The sequence below is a fragment of the Cryptosporidium muris genome, genomic scaffold (genome assembly GCF_000006515.1).
Source record: "Cryptosporidium muris RN66 scf_1106632373425 genomic scaffold, whole genome shotgun sequence".
Lineage (NCBI taxonomy): Eukaryota > Apicomplexa > Conoidasida > Eucoccidiorida > Cryptosporidiidae > Cryptosporidium > Cryptosporidium muris.
In genome coordinates, this window is record NW_002196577.1 from 232,840 (window position 1) to 250,035 (window position 17,196).

At 32.5% G+C, this 17,196-nt stretch overlaps 7 protein-coding genes across 7 annotated transcripts, besides 1 other annotated feature; 3 read left to right on the forward strand and 4 right to left on the reverse strand.

Moving 5' to 3' along the window:
• Positions 1–189: 189 nt before the first annotated feature.
• Positions 190–1,848, reverse strand: CMU_036270 (PCI domain-containing protein; the record flags this gene model as incomplete). The annotated part of the gene is made up of 1 exon (XM_002141767.1): positions 190–1,848. The coding sequence occupies one exon, from the start codon at positions 1,846–1,848 to the stop codon at positions 190–192; it is 1,659 nt and encodes a 552-aa protein (XP_002141803.1).
• A 346-nt stretch (positions 1,849–2,194) lies between these two features.
• Positions 2,195–4,207, reverse strand: CMU_036280 (uncharacterized protein; the record flags this gene model as incomplete). Its single annotated transcript, XM_002141768.1, has 1 exon — positions 2,195–4,207. The coding sequence occupies one exon, from the start codon at positions 4,205–4,207 to the stop codon at positions 2,195–2,197; it is 2,013 nt and encodes a 670-aa protein (XP_002141804.1).
• Positions 4,208–4,675: 468 nt separating this feature from the next.
• Positions 4,676–6,677, forward strand: CMU_036290 (uncharacterized protein; the record flags this gene model as incomplete). Its single annotated transcript, XM_002141769.1, has 1 exon — positions 4,676–6,677. One exon carries the CDS (start codon positions 4,676–4,678, stop codon positions 6,593–6,595), a length of 1,920 nt encoding a protein of 639 aa, XP_002141805.1. The 3' UTR covers positions 6,596–6,677.
• Positions 6,678–8,171: 1,494 nt separating this feature from the next.
• CMU_036300 (transcription factor E2f/dimerization partner domain-containing protein) lies at positions 8,172–9,404 on the reverse strand (the record flags this gene model as incomplete). The annotated part of the gene is made up of 1 exon (XM_002141770.1): positions 8,172–9,404. One exon carries the CDS (start codon positions 9,402–9,404, stop codon positions 8,172–8,174), a length of 1,233 nt encoding a protein of 410 aa, XP_002141806.1.
• Positions 9,405–9,767: 363 nt separating this feature from the next.
• Positions 9,768–12,669, forward strand: CMU_036310 (uncharacterized protein). Its single transcript, XM_002141771.1, has one exon. It carries the CDS (start codon positions 10,012–10,014, stop codon positions 11,758–11,760), a length of 1,749 nt encoding a protein of 582 aa, XP_002141807.1. The 5' UTR covers positions 9,768–10,011; the 3' UTR covers positions 11,761–12,669.
• Positions 10,358–10,535: a sequence feature (GA-rich).
• Positions 12,670–13,291: 622 nt separating the features above from the next.
• Positions 13,292–15,493, reverse strand: CMU_036320 (zinc finger, CCCH type domain-containing protein; the record flags this gene model as incomplete). The annotated part of the gene is made up of 1 exon (XM_002141772.1): positions 13,292–15,493. One exon carries the CDS (start codon positions 15,491–15,493, stop codon positions 13,292–13,294), a length of 2,202 nt encoding a protein of 733 aa, XP_002141808.1.
• A 904-nt stretch (positions 15,494–16,397) lies between these two features.
• On the forward strand, positions 16,398–16,943 carry CMU_036330 (uncharacterized protein; the record flags this gene model as incomplete). Its single annotated transcript, XM_002141773.1, has 1 exon — positions 16,398–16,943. One exon carries the CDS (start codon positions 16,398–16,400, stop codon positions 16,941–16,943), a length of 546 nt encoding a protein of 181 aa, XP_002141809.1.
• Positions 16,944–17,196: the final 253 nt, after the last annotated feature.

Sequence of the window (17,196 nt, forward strand, 5' to 3'; positions counted from 1 at the left end):
TAACACTTGTAATTAGTATACCTTACAGAAGTTGACTCATATAGCTCCATAAAAAAAACTTTCTAACTAGTTATTTATGTATTTGTAAATTTCACAGTAGCAATCTCCATTGATCTCATAAGATTTACTAAATAGTATTCAAAGTATACTTATAGTTTGAGAAATTACAACTTAGAACAAGTCTCCTATTTATGCATGTGTAGCGTCTCTCTTTACTCTAAACTGGTGGATCATTTGATCACTAGAGATAAGGTCATTAACTAAGTCCAGCTTGTTTAAGATATCCTTAATATTAGAATGATATTTGTTGAATACAAATGTAGAGTTAGAGTTGTCTGAGTAATTGAAGTGTATATAGCGTTCAGGTTGATTGATTTTTGCAGAAAACAACCTCCGTTCAATTAAGTCGTTAACCTCAATTTGCAAATCAACTTCATCAATATTTATTAGTTCTTGTATTCTTTCAAAAGTAATAGTTCTATAATATCTAGAGAAGATGCATAAATTTCTTTGTTGTATCCGATGTAAAAATAGTTTAAGTCTATCGGAGGCTATACACAAATTAATTTTACATCTTTTGTGATATTGATAATACATCTTGGGAACTAACATATTTCTGTTGTCTAAACAATCCATTCTAATATACTCAATATTGCTGTCTCGCACAAAGATGTCTGATTTCTTTATATGTTGTTCAAAATAAGATGGTATAGAATATGTAAAAAACTTAGTATTCTCAAAAAAAAGAACTTCCTTATTTAAATAATTATCAATAAAGTATTCACAATATGGAATTTTTTGTTGAATATACTTTATATACTTCTTCTTGAATCGTGCTAATTCATTATCTTTAATCTCAGAGCATGGTACAAGAACCATATAAAATATAAATCCTTCGATACATAATGATATATCGAGTTTAGGATAACTAAATATCTTTATATGATTTGGTATAGAGCTAAAGGTGTCAAGATTGTCACTAGAAGATGATGTGATTAGTGAATCCAAGAGATTAGCATAACACTGAGCAATTTCGTAAGGCTCTTGTTCATATAACCATAAGTATATAAGATACTGATGATATATAAGTTTTAAATCATTATAGTTGTCGAGTACTTTTGTGTTTATCTTCTTGGCAAATATCTGCAAACGAACAAAGTCCTTGCACAACAAAGCCAATCTCATTTGCTCTAGAATATATTGATACTTCTCTTTAATTTCCATATTTCCAATAGTCTCAATAGTTATATCTTCCAGTATATTTGATGCTTCCTTGACTTTATTTTGGCTCTCTTTGATTCTGCTTAATATAATCATTAGACGTGCAGCTTCAAGTTCTAAGTATATCTTCCCTTTTGTTATCTCATTCAATGCTGTAATTACTTTTATACAGTCTTCAGTAGATATTAAGGGAGAATGTTCATTGGATTTTGCAAAAATATTTAATTCTCCGTGATTATTTGACTCAAACCACTCGATCTTAATATATTCACAATCAATTAACCATTTCATGAATATATGAATAATATGAGAAATTACTTTTTTCAATTGTCCACGTTTTTTACAAAGTAATTGTAGGTATTCAAGGGATGTATCCAAACTTCCATATTTTTCAGACCAGATTATTATCTTTTCAGCTAGTATGCAGAGTGAATCTCCATCAAAGGCTTGTCTACACCTCTTTTCTATTTGCAACATAATCTCTAATATTTGCGAGGAGTTCTCACTATTTATCTGTTTTGAGTATTTGTCAATATTCTCGTTGACTAGATCCCTCAGATCCTCCACACACTTAGGATCTTTAACTAACGAATCCAAGTCAGTTAAGTGAATCCCCTCAGTCATCATTTTTAATATCTAAGGTTTTCTAGAAGTGCTTAATTTATGCAATCTTAAAGGAAATCTTCCAAGTAATAATGGGGAAGAACCAAAAATCCACAAACAAGAACCTTTGCGGCCATTACGCGCCAGTCTCTCAAATACTTTCTATTCAGTAATAAATTTTCACTCGGACTAGACTAACTAGTTTAATAGTGAACCATATTTAAATCAAAGTATATTTAATTACTAATAATAAATCTGAAGGTTTCAATATTAGGAAAAAAGGTACATATTTGAAATTGCACTATGGAACGATTTAAATATAGATGAATTGAACCTCCAAATCTAAAGTATTACTAAACTAAGATCTAAACTAATCATAATTAGTGTCATCCATATTCTCAGTAGAATTTATTCTATCTGATTTGCTTAGGTTGGGACTAGAATTGCTGGTGTCTCCATTATTAAATTTGAAACTCTCAAGTCTCTCATTAAAGAGATTCCATGTATTCCTACTAGGCTGATAGATTTTCGTATCTGTGTTACACATAATTAAGTCACCATTCGTATAACCTATAAAAAGTCTTGTTCCATCACTAGACCAATTAATAGAATTTGCAATATTTAATGAGGTGTTTGAATTATTGTTTGAAGTAGTAATTTTACATACGGGAGCTTGCCAGTTTCCTTGGGTTAAGTCATATATGATTAAATTGTTATCTGCATCAACAACAGCAAATATACCTGGGTGAATAGGATGCCAAGCTACATCTATCACATAATTTTCGCTAGATTCAAAGGTACAGAGAAGAGTGATAGAGGAAGAACTTGTGGTTGTATTTTGTATTACTGTAGTGTTTGAGTTGGGAGACCAGAGTTTAACTGTCCAATCAGCAGAAGCACTAAGAAAGCAGTCACATATTGGGTGATAATCTAGAGAAGTCACAAATCCACTATGAGCATTAACAGAATTATGAATAACTCCTGGTTTATTTGTTTTTATAATGGTTTGATATATATTTCCATCTTCAGCACCACAGTAGATATTGTTTGGATTAATGAGTTTAGATAGTGTCATACACTTTATTGCAATATCTCTGGAATTGGACTTTTTTAACTGGAAAGATTCAATGGGATCATTTATATTTGTCAAGTTCCAACTACAAACTTTGCCGTCTGCATCTATTGATACAATATTTTGAGCTCCTTTGTTTCCAAGTAATTCCATTGAATATACAGGGAAACAATGCATATTGTTTGTATTAGAAATCATTGTATTGGTCTTTTGCACAGGTATCTTTCCACTGCGAGAATCCCAAATTAAGATTTCTCCATTGTATGTAGTTCCAATAAAACGATGTTGATTATAAGGATTAAATGAGACTCTAAGTACTGCACTAGAAGCTATAAATACAAGCTCAGGCTTCCTTGGCATTGAAATAGACCATAATAGTGCACACCCACCATAGTCCAAAATTGTAGGATTTGAAGTAGATGATGGATTTAATAGTTGATTTGTTTTGCTCCCATAGGCCACTATGAAGTATTCTGGATAGGCTGAATGACTTTTAATATCCATAATAGGACGATTTATCGACAATTCACAGTGATATAGCTGGCTATTTTTAAATATCCCATTACTCGTAATACTATCTATATTTCCTGGATTTGTGCTTGTAGATGATCCAAGTGCAATATCTGGACTTGTGACAGTAGAATCTACTCTGATATCAAAAAATGGATCAAAAATTGCACTTTCTCCTAAAGTTCTCTCTATAATACGTGAAGTCTTATTAAAGAACTCTATAAATTCACCACTCTTCAAGATTTCACCTTTATTCTCATTATATTCATCAAAAAAGCTTGATACTTTAACAGCTGAAGTTGTTGTATTAGGTGTTGTAGCTGCCAAAGCTTCATTATCAATAAGAGAAGTATCATTAACATTTGCTACTGGAATCGATATTTTAAATGATTTATTGGAAGTATTTGCAGTAGCTAATCCAGATATGTTGCAAGGGGTGCTATCAGTGGTATCAGCTTGTGTGCTCTTCTCAAAGTGTTCTTTGCTGACCTCAGTTATGTTGAGATCTACAATTGCTATAGCTGGTTGTAAACCCTTTCTATATGTAGGAGTATATTCCTTTAAAGAACCAGTGCTAGTGGCTAAAATGGGGGTGTCACTAACTGTAAAGATGGATTCATTTAATCCCACCTCATTTAATATAGAGTTAATTATGTTATCAATGTCATCTCCAATTTTTAGTGTATCTGATTGCTTATTAATACTTTCTAAAACCTTCCTTTGTTCTTTCAAAGCTTCCTGACGGTCTAGTAGCAGATCTTTTAGCCTAGTTTGTTCCTGAACAGCAAAATCACCACTCATTGATTATAAATATAAGGTTATCGTCTCAATATCTAATTTAAAGTATAGCGTTATTAAATATCTAAAATTACTTAATCTTTATGCAAGCTCTTGGCACGGTCCTTATTTTTATACTGCTACTTTTAGTGGGGCTTGAAGTGTAATGGTACAAAATAAAATACCCCGCTAAAATAGATTTAAGCAATCTCCTTATCAGCTAAAGTATTTATATCTTATAAGAGAAGTGAATTTCGGCAGGAGGAGAAAGCTAGAGTATGGATTTTAAATTGTAAGAGGATGATAGCAAAAACTTCTCTTTTCCTTAGCCTTAAGAATAATGGCGGTATATCGACAATGAATAAAAGTCGCGCAAAAGTAAGCTAGACTTTAGACTTAATTTTAACAACTACATCTTAACTACTTATCTCTGGTTTATAGTTAGATATAATTGATCTAAATTTATTGCTGGGGCTCGGTATTTTGAAATTTATGAGTGCTTCCAATAGACTCAAAGATATCCTTGAAAATGGGGAAGTTGCTCATTTGGATTGTTATTTAGAGAACTATGAAAATGATAGTGAGACTAACGAGGGTATTATTAAACATATTCAGTCTGAAAATTTGAATTTATTACATGCTCTTAATCAACGCGAAGTCATTCATATATTAGACAGGGTATTGGGAGGAGGAGAATTTGAATCAGTACTGAGAGATATAGCTAAAGAATATTTAGGAACACACGACTTTAAAAATAAGACCAGCGATCAGAATTACGCCAGAAAATGTGCAGATACATTACATGATGATATATATTTAGACATTAGTGAGACTTTTGCCGGTCCAAATATAATGAAAATCATCAACACTGCTAAATATGTTCCACTGAGAATTGATGTTAAAGAGAGGCAAATGCTAAGACTAATTGAAGGTGCACTGGAAGTAAGCGAGTACACAGATAGAGTAGATGTGATATGCGAGAATAAATCAAGAAGGATTGTTAACGAAGTACGTCAGGTATGTGCTATACTTAGTGGTCTGGCTGTATCATTTGACTATGAAAATGGTCAGAAACTAGTACACGACCGCAACTTTAAAGATAATGAAATCTTTTTCCAAAATATGTTTGAGATAGCTCGTCGTTATAAAATGCTTAACCCTGAGAAGATGCGAGACTCCTATGGGAAGTTGTTATATTTATTAATGGATACTCAAAAAGAGGAAATTCAGGAATTATTACAGTTTAAGTGTTGTATACCTATATTGACGGTATATGATTTCTTAAACAGCAAGGGCTGTTTGGAGTTGCTAAATGACCCATTATTGTATGAAGCAACAAGAAATATTGAAGACAATAAAGACAGAAATTTACTTAATAAGAGTTTAACTAGGAAGAGAATGGCAATAAAAGATATTTTAAGCAGATATAGCATTGAGTCCAGCCAAGGTAACAACTCAAAAGGAATTGGGGGACCCTTTAGTAGATTTTGGATGTATACTAGAAGCAATGATAGTAATATAGAAGAAAATGAAAATTGTTCAGGATCTGGTCTTATATCAAGTTCTGGAGGCTTATTTAGAAATAAGAATAGGGAGCTAACTGACAAGAAAATAACCAAAGATGAACTGGAGCTGTGTATATACTCTTTAAATGACCATAATGTCTTTTTATATTATAATAGGGACCCTATTAATAAGATGATTCAGTTTTTGAAAGATTACTTTGATCCTAATTGTCCCAGTGATATTAATTTATCTTTAATAGGGAGTAAAGGAATGTCTTCTCGTCTTAATCATGATCATAATCGCCAATACTTTTATGTCTTGCAAAGTTTAACGATGTGGAGAGAAGTTATGGACAATATGATGAGATTATGGTGTATAGCTGAGGATGATCTTCTTGATGAGAAGAACAGATATCGTCTAGGAAACACTGGTCAGGGGATTCATCGGATACAAGGAGCTCCAAGACTCTACAAGGCAATGTGTGAAATAGTCTCTAAAGTTCAAAGTGAAGTCGGTAGTTGGGTTGGATCTTCTGTGATACACTTAGGAGATAGAAATGTACCTAATGCTTTGATGTTCATTGATAAATATTTACAAGTCCCAAAGATTTTGTCTCCAATAGTTTTGTGTCTTGAAAGTATAGATGAAGTAATTAATGGAAATAAATATCTTAAGATTTTTGTTGAAAATTGTTTTGGGGGCTGCGAGAAACTCAAGAAAATTATCTTAGCTGACTTTTTCAAACATGGATTTGATGGAGGAGGAGCTGATAATTTTTTTGATGCAGGATCTTGTATAGACGGTAGATTAACTTCTGCTTGGAATTGGTGCTCAAGAATTGAGAGTAAGGCATTCTTCCCAATATTTTTGTTATGTGGATTTATTGGATTTGACGGAAAATTCTGAAAGTGGCTATAATGAGAAGCCACACAAACTGGCAAAAACATAATTAACCTAGGGAACAAATTAAAATTGAAATGACTTAACTTTTTCTAAATAAAACTCTATAGCTGTACACTAAGTTCACAATACTTTGACTATACTAAAGTGGTTACTAACTTAATTTCTACCTTAAAGCTCTTGAAGCTCAAATTATATTTAAGTTTGTCACTTTTAAGGCATATTTCACTCTATAAGATATATTATGATTAATTACCAACTAAGCTATAAATTTCTTTAGGAATATACAAAATTTAGGTACGGATTTTGACTCAGTTATCTTATGAACTTGCTTTTTTGTTAAAAGAAAATGAACTAGTATCTACTTATAAAATAACTTGAAGAGTCAAAACGAAGAAAAGATATTTTTTATTATAAAAGACAAACTCAGCTAGAATGTTTTAATACAAATTTATATCTAAATATTCACACTATGATAGGATGAAGGGATAAATACAATTTAAAAATATAATAAGGAAAAATTACAGAAAACAATTTATTCTAAAGATAAAGAGAAATATTCACCATTACTATTAAAGGATATAAAACCTCACAATTTACACATTTCACTATATATAGATAAACTTGAAATATATAAGCAATCTAAATCCACATAACTCAAACATAGTAAAACATCTCATAATTTTTATACTACAACACAAAGAATTCCTTTTAGAATATTAACTATATTACTATCTCTTAAATATGATGAATTTACACCTATTATCAGATAACTTGTTGAATTTTGAAATAACAAAGATAGCAAATATTTAGAAAGTAAGTTGAAATGCTAAGACGAAATCTATAATATTTAGACAAGTGTGTACTATATATGTTATCAGAGATAGTAGTCGAAAGTTCCACAATCATTCAGTAATCCCAAACTTTCCATTGTAATGTATAAACTTAGAGCAATTATTTTTTTTGAACATACTGAAAATATTCTAGTTCAAATAGTTATAATTGTTTATACCTAAATCTTAACTAAGTCTCCAAATTTTAATAAATACCCGACTTTCGTTATAATATGCTCTACCCACTTTAAAAGTATTAATTAGCTTCATTTACTTCTATAATATAGTTCATAAAAGTTATTTATCCCTTTCTAACATTTTTAGCAGAAGACCTGTTGAGTAAAACGTACTAGACTAACTCTAAGAGTGTAGTAAGTTTTATTGTATATGTGGAATACAGACAAACTTAAATAGTAATTATTCAATATTCACAAATTAAATTGACAGATACAAATTCTCATTTTGAGGAGAAAAGGGACACATTTATAACTTGTTTTGCATGTTTACAAGCTGAGTTTTATGCAGGATATTTACACGCTATTCTGCAAATTACGATCAGCCAAAATCCCAATAACATTAATGTGAAGTAATATAGTTAAATTTAGTGCTAGCCTCAATGATTTTCATGCATACTTCACTGAAAAAAAACTTCCTTTAATTTAAAAGTTGAATACGCCCATATTAGAAAGTCTTAAATTTTAAGCATATTTTAAGACATAATTAAGTAATTTTATATATTCTCAAAGGAGTTATAGCTCATTAGGTGAGAGATGACCAATAGAATTGTTGACAATGCTCTTCATTTCTGGAAATTCTAATAAATGTACTAATTGACTTTCTTCCTCTGTTACATTTATATTGCCATGTAAAGTATTTATATTTAATGGTAAGTCCATATTCTGCAATAAAATATTCCACTTATGATCTGAATTAGTAGAACATAAAACTTTATTTGATTCTTTATTCCATACTACTCTTGTTCTAATAGATTTAAGTAGTTGATAGGAGTATTGATTTCGATTTAAAATTATGTCTGTATAAATTGGAATTTCAATAGAAACTACATTGTTTGAGTTAGTAGGAAATAATCCTGATAGCATATAAGTATCAGCATATAATATCCCTTCTTCTTCTGCATTATATATCAACTGATTAATTTCCTTCTGAACAAATTCAATATTCTGCTCAGTATCCCTCAGCATTTGCATATAAAAAGTTAAATTATCATCATTTTCATAGCCATGTAGTAGACTATTTGGTATATCTAAATTCAACTTATAGACATTACAGCGAATTTTCACAAATAATCCTATTGCTTCAAGTACATTTGTTATATCATATAACCTTCTTCTCGGTACACCTAGTTTATATTCTATTTCCTGTAAATCAATCTCTAAATCTCGATTTTGCCTAGCATATTTAATTACCTTTTCAGTTAATTGAAGTAATCCACTTTCTGCTCTTGTACTCTCAGCTCCAATCAAGGGGCTGAGCTTAGAACTAGTGCATGGGATTTGAGGTATATGAGAGCGAGGTGAAGTGGTAGAACTTGTAAGTCCTATATTTATAGAGCTCGAACTTATATCTAGTGGAGGAGGAGAGATATTTCTTGGAGAAGAAGCAGGACTTAATGAAAAATGTGGAGAATGTTGGCGAGTACTATTTAATGAATATGGTGTACTACTCAATACTGGAGAGCATATAGAACTCTGATATAACTGGGAATGATTCAAAGATCTTCTTGGACCTGTGTATGATGATATTAGTGGCATAGTTTCATTAATTGTACTAGAAGTTGAAAGACTTGACTGTATTGGATATATTTCACTTATATTATTTGGTCTGATATAGTCACATTCTATTTGAGATTTCAAATTACTTCCTAGTAGAGTTTCACTGGAATATAAGCCAGTACCAACTTCTGGGCTTATATAATGTCGTAAAATGTCATTCTGTTTATTTATCCTTTGTTTAGAGTCCATTAAACCGGTGCTATATCACTTGAAGTCAGCTTCTTAATTACCTTAAAGAAAGCTCACAGACTATAATAAATTTTTATACCCAATATTTTAAATATATTTTCCAATTGTTGGTAATTAAGTAAAATTGCTTGTATAATCAGTATTGAGGCGTTTGAGCTAAGAATTGCTGCGAATGAGTGACTCCAGATACATTAACCCGCTAAATGCAAATACCTATACTACCTAGCACCTTGCTCTCTTAAAGCTATTCTCAAATGAAGTGAGTAAAGATGTAAAATTCATTGATATATCTTTAGTTTAACACAAGTTCACTGAACATCTTAACCTACAAGTTATTAAGAAAATATTGTATACACACCTACAAAATACTTATCTATTAGATTCTAAGCTTCAACTCCAAAAATAAGTCTGTAAGGATTCTTTAAATTTATATTTGAGCAAAATTGTAATTAATACCTTAAATTTTACAATTTCAGCATTATTTTTGGTTTGGTTTACCTATTTTAGAGTTACCAAAATATGCCGCCTGAAACATAAGGTGTGATGGTGTACTGGGGCTATAACAGTACAAAGTTATTGGATTTATAAATCGCGAGTTTTTTTCGTTATGAACACTGAGAATAAATCTACAATGGGTTCTTCAAGGTCCAGATCTCCTTATTTAAATGAGAAGTATCGCTCTTATGGCTGGGATGATGACAGAAGAAGACCATCTAGAGATAACGAGCGACGTGATAGTGGGTATGAATTGGACAATGAGAAAGGAAGAGATTACGGTCGTGATAAAAGCAGAGACTATGAATATGAAAGGGATAGATACAGAGAAGGGAAGAAGTATAGGGATGTAGTAAGAAACAGAAATAGAGACAGTAACTATGGATTTAATGAACGCACAAGAGAAGATAATAACTGGGAAAGAGAGTACAACAAGGCTAAAGGGAGAGATAAAGAACGAGATAAAGGGAGAGATAAAGAACGAGATAGGGAACGAGATAGGGAACGAGATAGGGAACGAGATAGGGAACGAGATAGGGAACGAGATAAAGGAAGAGATAGGGAACGAGATAGGGAACGAGATAGGGAACGAGATAGGGAACGAGATAGGGAACGAGATAGGGAACGAGATAGGGAACGAGATAGGGAACGAGATAGGGAACGAGGAAGAGATAGAGAATATGATCGTTATTCCTTAGGGTATAGAAGAGGACGTGAGTATCGCAGTCGTAATTGTCGCTCATCTTCTGATTCTTCAGACATATCTGATATACCTGGAACATCACGTAATCATAGAAGCGGGAGGTATAGCTATAGAAGACGTAAAGCTAGCGTTTCTAGCTCTCGTTCATCATCTAGATCCTCTTATTCTTCTATAGAAGATAAGCGTGACCGCTATCGTCGTGGACGTCGATATTACTCCAGTGACGAATCTTCTCCTGAACGCAATTACAGAAATAGAAGTAGTAGGTATTCTAGAAGATACAGAGATGAGTCATCCTCTGACTATGAAGAAGATTATTTACGTCATCAATCAAAGCGCCACAAGCTGAACTGCGATAAGAAAGATAAAGGAGCTTATTTAGAAGACGAATACTCAAATAAAAAGTGGCAGCCATCTTATTCTGTCTCACAGTCAAAAGGTAGAGATAAACAGATATCACCTCCTGCGACTAGAGTAAGAGATTCCTCTCCCCACAACAACACAAGTTCCCCCCCAAGAGACAGTCTAACATGCGCAACTCTGTGCGAACGTTTACTAGAACTGCGTAACTTAGAGGAATCTAAGCGTTGTGACAAGGCAACGGCAAAAATGCTGGATGACTTGTTAGCTGAAAATCCAGACGATTTTCTTGCTGAAGATATGAGTGGACGAGAATTGACAAAGCAACAGTTTATTACTTGGTATGTGATTAACCAACAACATGGCCCATCCATTGTTGAATCTTCATCTACTACCCACAATGGTCAGGATAAACGTCATAGATTGATTACAATCAACAAGAGGTTGTTTACTGAAATAACACCGAAAGAGTCATATTGTCTAGATTTTGAAGTATTCAAGGATAGGGAGACATCTGATGAGATAGAGTCACAGATAGTATTATATGGTTGCAAGAATGGGAAGCTTACTAGGGTATATGTTATTAAGGACAAAGATGAACTTACCTCCAAAAAGAACTTATCCTTAAGCAAAATTAAGGAGTACAAGATATTCGCAATATTTCTTAGATACTTACAAAAGAAAGGAATCAAATATCCAAGTAGAGAACATCAAGAACATAATGGTAAAAGTAACCCAGATTTTGATGGAATATTTCACTATTATGATTTTGAGAATAATCCTCTTGTTCTAGAATAACATCGAGATATTATATCTTTAAAGAAATCAATTAAATAAACAAATAAATTTTAATCAAGCTATTTAGTCTTAAATGATCTTTTTTTATTAGAGAAAGGAAAAAATTAGACATACACATTAACCTTTGGCTGATGAAAATGTTTATATGGATAAATTTAAGAAATTTGAGTTCCAATATTACCTATATACTCTAATTATAATGTATAAGCTGAACAGCTTATACTAAGTTTGCACAGTATTCACTATTTGTCTAAATCTTAAATGAAAAACCAATAGAGATGGAGATTTCAGTGAATTTCTGCATAATCTTATATTAGATAGATAATATTTCAAGTTGGAATATTCCAATTTTATTGAAAATCATTAATATCAAGACACAGCTGATTAATCTTAAATCTTTAAAGAGAGATACAAGTGCAGCTTTAGAACTCATTTGCATCATATTGAAGCACTTAAGAATATATTACTATTAGTGACGCGGTTGAAAAGATAGTCAAGTACTGCTTTATATCTTCACTTCTGCGAAGTTCAGACTGACTATAAAATTGTCTATTTGCTAATTTTGAGGTTAATGGGGGTAATCTCGATCTAATTTGTATTTATTAATATAAACCAATTAGCAAGATAAAGGTATCTCGAGGAAGTAAAAGTATACAAAGCACGAAATAGACACTTTGAAATGACTATCCTAGCTAACTTTAGATTTAGTGTACAATTTAAATAAAAACATTTCCCAAAGTTTGAAACATTATCTTGCATGGTTTCTGAGTCAGATGAACAGAGTTTTAGCACTTAAGCTCACAATGCACATAAGCAATCTAATCTCCTCAAAGTTAATTGCTCTATAAAACGAAGCCAGTAGATAAGAGAGTAATATTCTAATATCTTAGTGGGAGTTATTCAACTACGTCACTCCCCCCTAAAGCGAAGTTGTTGTGAATAGTAGTCAAACTCAATGTCATTTTAAAGAAAAGCAAATTATTATTTTCCTAAATAAATATTACAACATTGTAAACTAGGAGATGTCCAAGTTACAATGATTGGAAGAATCACCTGAAAAGGTGTCTACAATTCACATCTCATTATTATTAGATGTAGTGATAAGAATCATAAAAATTAAGAGTAATAGGGGACCCTGGTAATCTCCTTCTAATAATAATGTTGCAGTTAAAACTCATATAATTATTTTCTAGAGAAGAAAAAACATAATCTTTGTTCTTCTGATCTATCCTTCCATCCTATCAGCAATGATACAAATCCAAAATATTTCTAGTTTTACTAGGGATGCAATTTCTGAATAAAACCTATAAGTATAAGTATAAGTATAATATAAAAAGATATAAAAACTTCCAAGCAACTCTAATTAAGTTAAGCTATAGCAGGCATACAATATGATTTTAGGAGCTACAGCTGAATTATCAAATATAAAGATATTAGCATTTCCAAATTACAAATGCTGTTTGAATTAAGTTGCAATAGCTTCTGCCAAATATCCCAAGTGTTAATTGTATTCTTTTTAGTCACCACTGTTCTATCCTCGCTTAGAGTCAGTAGTCGAGGTACCTGAAGCTACAATCACACTGTAACTGACATTAGAATTGCTTCCTACGCCCGTACTGGACAAACTACTAGCAGCTGTTGCTGCATAACTCGCTACATTAGACTTGTTAGGATTTTGTTTTGAACTCTTACCATTGGATGATGACGATGCTAAAACTGTAGGTGACACAATTATGTTGTTACTGGATGACTGCTGAGATTGACTTTGAGTTTGGCTATGCCCTTGTTGAGTTTGCTGTCTATCACCTGTCAACGTTGGATGTCTCAATTTACCATCTCTTGTTCTCAGTTCAACTTCACCATGAGCAAATTTACAATCAGCTTCTAGCCAACAATAACCACGCATCCAATGTCTGCATAAAGCTCTCTTATAATTATATGGTTCTCCATTAGCTCCTATAGCAATAGAAGGCATCTCACCATCCATATTTGTACTAGTTACTGTTACATCACTTGGTATATTATTATTGCCACCTTCACTCTTCCCACAATCAGTCTTATGTAATACTGCATCTATATAGGAAACATTACTAACAGTAGATAAATTCCCACCCCCACTATTTTGGTGACTATTTGAGTTAGTTGCACCTTTAACAGAGGTCATAGAACTACCATTACTAGAAGAAACTTCTGAGCGAGATAGCATCGATATGAGTTTAGTGGTGCTAACTGGATTATTATTATTTACATTCTGATTAGAACCTGGTATGCAAGTACTAGAAAGGTGGGGACTTGTAACAGAAGTGCCAAAATTTTGGGAGTAAGTATCACTTGTAAAATTCGCTATATTTACTTGAGAATTGGATTTCCCTGAGGATCCCATTGCATCCTTTGAAGAGTTCTGACGAATAGTGGCACTAGTTAATGGAGGAAATGCAGAGCTACTATATGCAGCTTGTTGTGCACTATTTACAGAACCTCCACTATTACTTATATTACTAAGCCCACTTGTATTGGAGTTGCTTCCAAGAGTACCTCCACTAGAGCTAACTAATCCACTACTACCACCTTTTGTATCTGAAAAACTTGTTATGTTAGGATTAAGTTGAGGGCTCAAACCAATATTATGACTACAGTCACCTGTCAAATTGAAACCCTCCGACTCCTTCTGTTTACTCGTCACATTATTGACAGATATTACAGATTTCTTCCCATTATTTATATCACTCGTATCACTTATATCTATCCCCAGTCCAAAACAGAACCTCTGAAAGTCAACATCAGCTATAGTACAAGCATTGGGAGTTCCATGGTTAACTTGGGTAAATGTGTGTAAATTATTCATTGGGTTATGAACAGTCCAGGTATACATTGAGTTATTGTGATATATATCACTGTTATTACTCCCAGATGGTACATTCAAGTTGCCATTCATAGCACCAGTTGTAGTACTAACCTCACCTATTATATTACTGCTGTTAGGATTATTTGCATTGTTATCATAACAGTTGAAATCATGAAGAAAGCCACTTGATGGAGAATAAGTCCCCGACGACATCCATGGATCTGTCATAAAAGGTGAACTACCATTAATATTACTTGCTGTCGTGTTGCTAGTAGAATTTGGTGAATGATTCCAAAACCCATCACTTAAAGATCCAAATGGAGCTGTTGCTGATGTTGTAGTTGCAGCAGTTGAGCTCACAGTATTTGGAGTACCTACATTCATATTAGCTGTAGAAGAGTTACCTCTAATATATACCAAACTATCTTGAGGAAAGTTATCTATACTATTCGCACTGTTACTTTTATAATATGGTGATGTTGCAGATGTACTGGAACAATTCGACTGATGACCAGGGTTACATATAGCAGTCAAATTTTGAGGAAGCCAACAGCTTAAATCCAGAGGTAAGCTTCCTGTTCCAACACTCAGACCATTAGATGGTATTGTACTAGGATTACTATTTGTATTCGTACTTGTATTACTAGGTGTAACATTGCTTGAGCTACCCAACTTTTGGCCTTTGATACCTTTACACAAACAAAAAGGACAACTATTATTATTCTTGAGCATTTCATCGTTGAAACAGCTCTCACATACGACCTGTTGGCAACATGGTAGCACCATTTTAGATATATTATTCATTAGACCCAAATGTCGCAAACAAAGTGGGCAATCATTCTCAATATCTGCCAACGACCACAAAAAACCACTCGTTTCTGTATCCATATCAACTATTCTCTCATCCCCAGTTACAATGTACTTAGTTCATAACAATAGCTCACTACTTAGCACAGCTTTTTCACTAGTTGCAAATTTATATAAGAGAATTTATGTTCCCTCTCAAAATGGATATATATTTAATTTATATACGCCCTCTTAAAGTCAAGTCTGAACTACTTAATTAACAATACTTAGATTGGCCATGAGGTGATATGGCTACTCTTAGCAAGTCAGGCTGTCTATTTATGTGCTATAGTGAAGACCTAAAATCACTATACGTAAAGAGACGCATAATAGTCGCATAAAATAACCTCCAACTCAAATGGATGTGTACTAGTCCACTAGCTAGACTGGTATTAAATATAGAGCAAAAATATATGTCCTGTCTTCAAAGACATGGCGGGTTTTGTGGCGGTTTTTATCTACAGCTTATAAAAGAATCTATAGAATAGCTCTAAATCAAGAAATAGAGGTGACAGTACTCACTCAAACTTAGAATTACATCTATATTCCGATATAATATTGTTAATAAGACATATTTGTCATACTTTCAGAAATTTCTTTGGTATTTTTTGGTATGTTTTGATACATTTTACATTGAGGTTTTTGCAGACCCGCTAGGGACGTATAGGTGCAAATTATTAAGGGAAACCCCCAGAAGCAGAGCTACCTGCTTTTAACTAGGGGATAATTATAAAGACAAGTAGATAAACATCTATAGTGGCTTTGTAATCTAGAAGAGTCCTAGTTCTTGTATTTGTATTATTGTCAAATTTACCCTGAATATATTCATATTATAATGAATTGACGATTATAGGGTAAGTCACTGATAGAGTAAGAAGTTAGTTTTGATACTAGAGGAGACTAAGATTACATATAATTAGGAATTACAAGAATAAGATAGGAAGATATGGTGACGGCAATATGTATAGATAATGGTAAAAGAGGGTTATTACGTTCATCGCAAAGAAGAAAGAGCTTATCTTCAGAGAAACCAAAATGTTCAGTTGCCTTTTGTGAGACTGTTGAATTCCGTACTATTTATGTTTCACGAATAGAGAGACTTGGACAATTTTATGACCTTAACAATTGGGATATATCCACTGAAGAAGGAGATGACTATAAACAGAATATATTAGTTGACTTTGTAGCTCAGTGTATACCATTAAAAGATTTTGATGGGCAAACGGGAGATAGGAGAATTAAAAGATCACTTTGGAGATGTGGGAACTATGAAGATTCATTTACAGTATCATGGTTAGACTCAGTAATTCAAGAGAACAATTCAATTGAAACAGAAGATCAAGAATGTCTCGTTGAGTTTACTGATAATCTCAAACAGCTACAGATGGGTAATACCTGTACTCATATGTGTTTTGATGAATTTAATGATGAATATAAAGGAGATTTAGGAGATACTTTGCATCAAGAAGTTAACTTTAATTTAGACTTGTAACTTCAAAGAAGTTAGATTTGTATCTTCAAATATTTACTCTCAGATCAATTGGTATTGAATATTAATGTTTGACAATTATGAGAATTATAACTCCATGTTTCTTTTGTACTTTAAAACTAGTGAATTGAAGATATTAAATATCTAAATACTTTATCTACTTTCTTACGTATCACATCTGAGTTAAGATAAAAGTAATAGTTTTATATAAAGTACCTCTGATCTATGAGCTCATATTACTATTTCACTTATATTT

Bases quoted from the DNA above. Each gene is read 5' to 3' on its own strand.
- CMU_036310 (XM_002141771.1), top strand. From the start codon at position 10,012: ATGAACACTGAGAATAAATCTACAATGGGTTCTTCAAGGTCCAGATCT.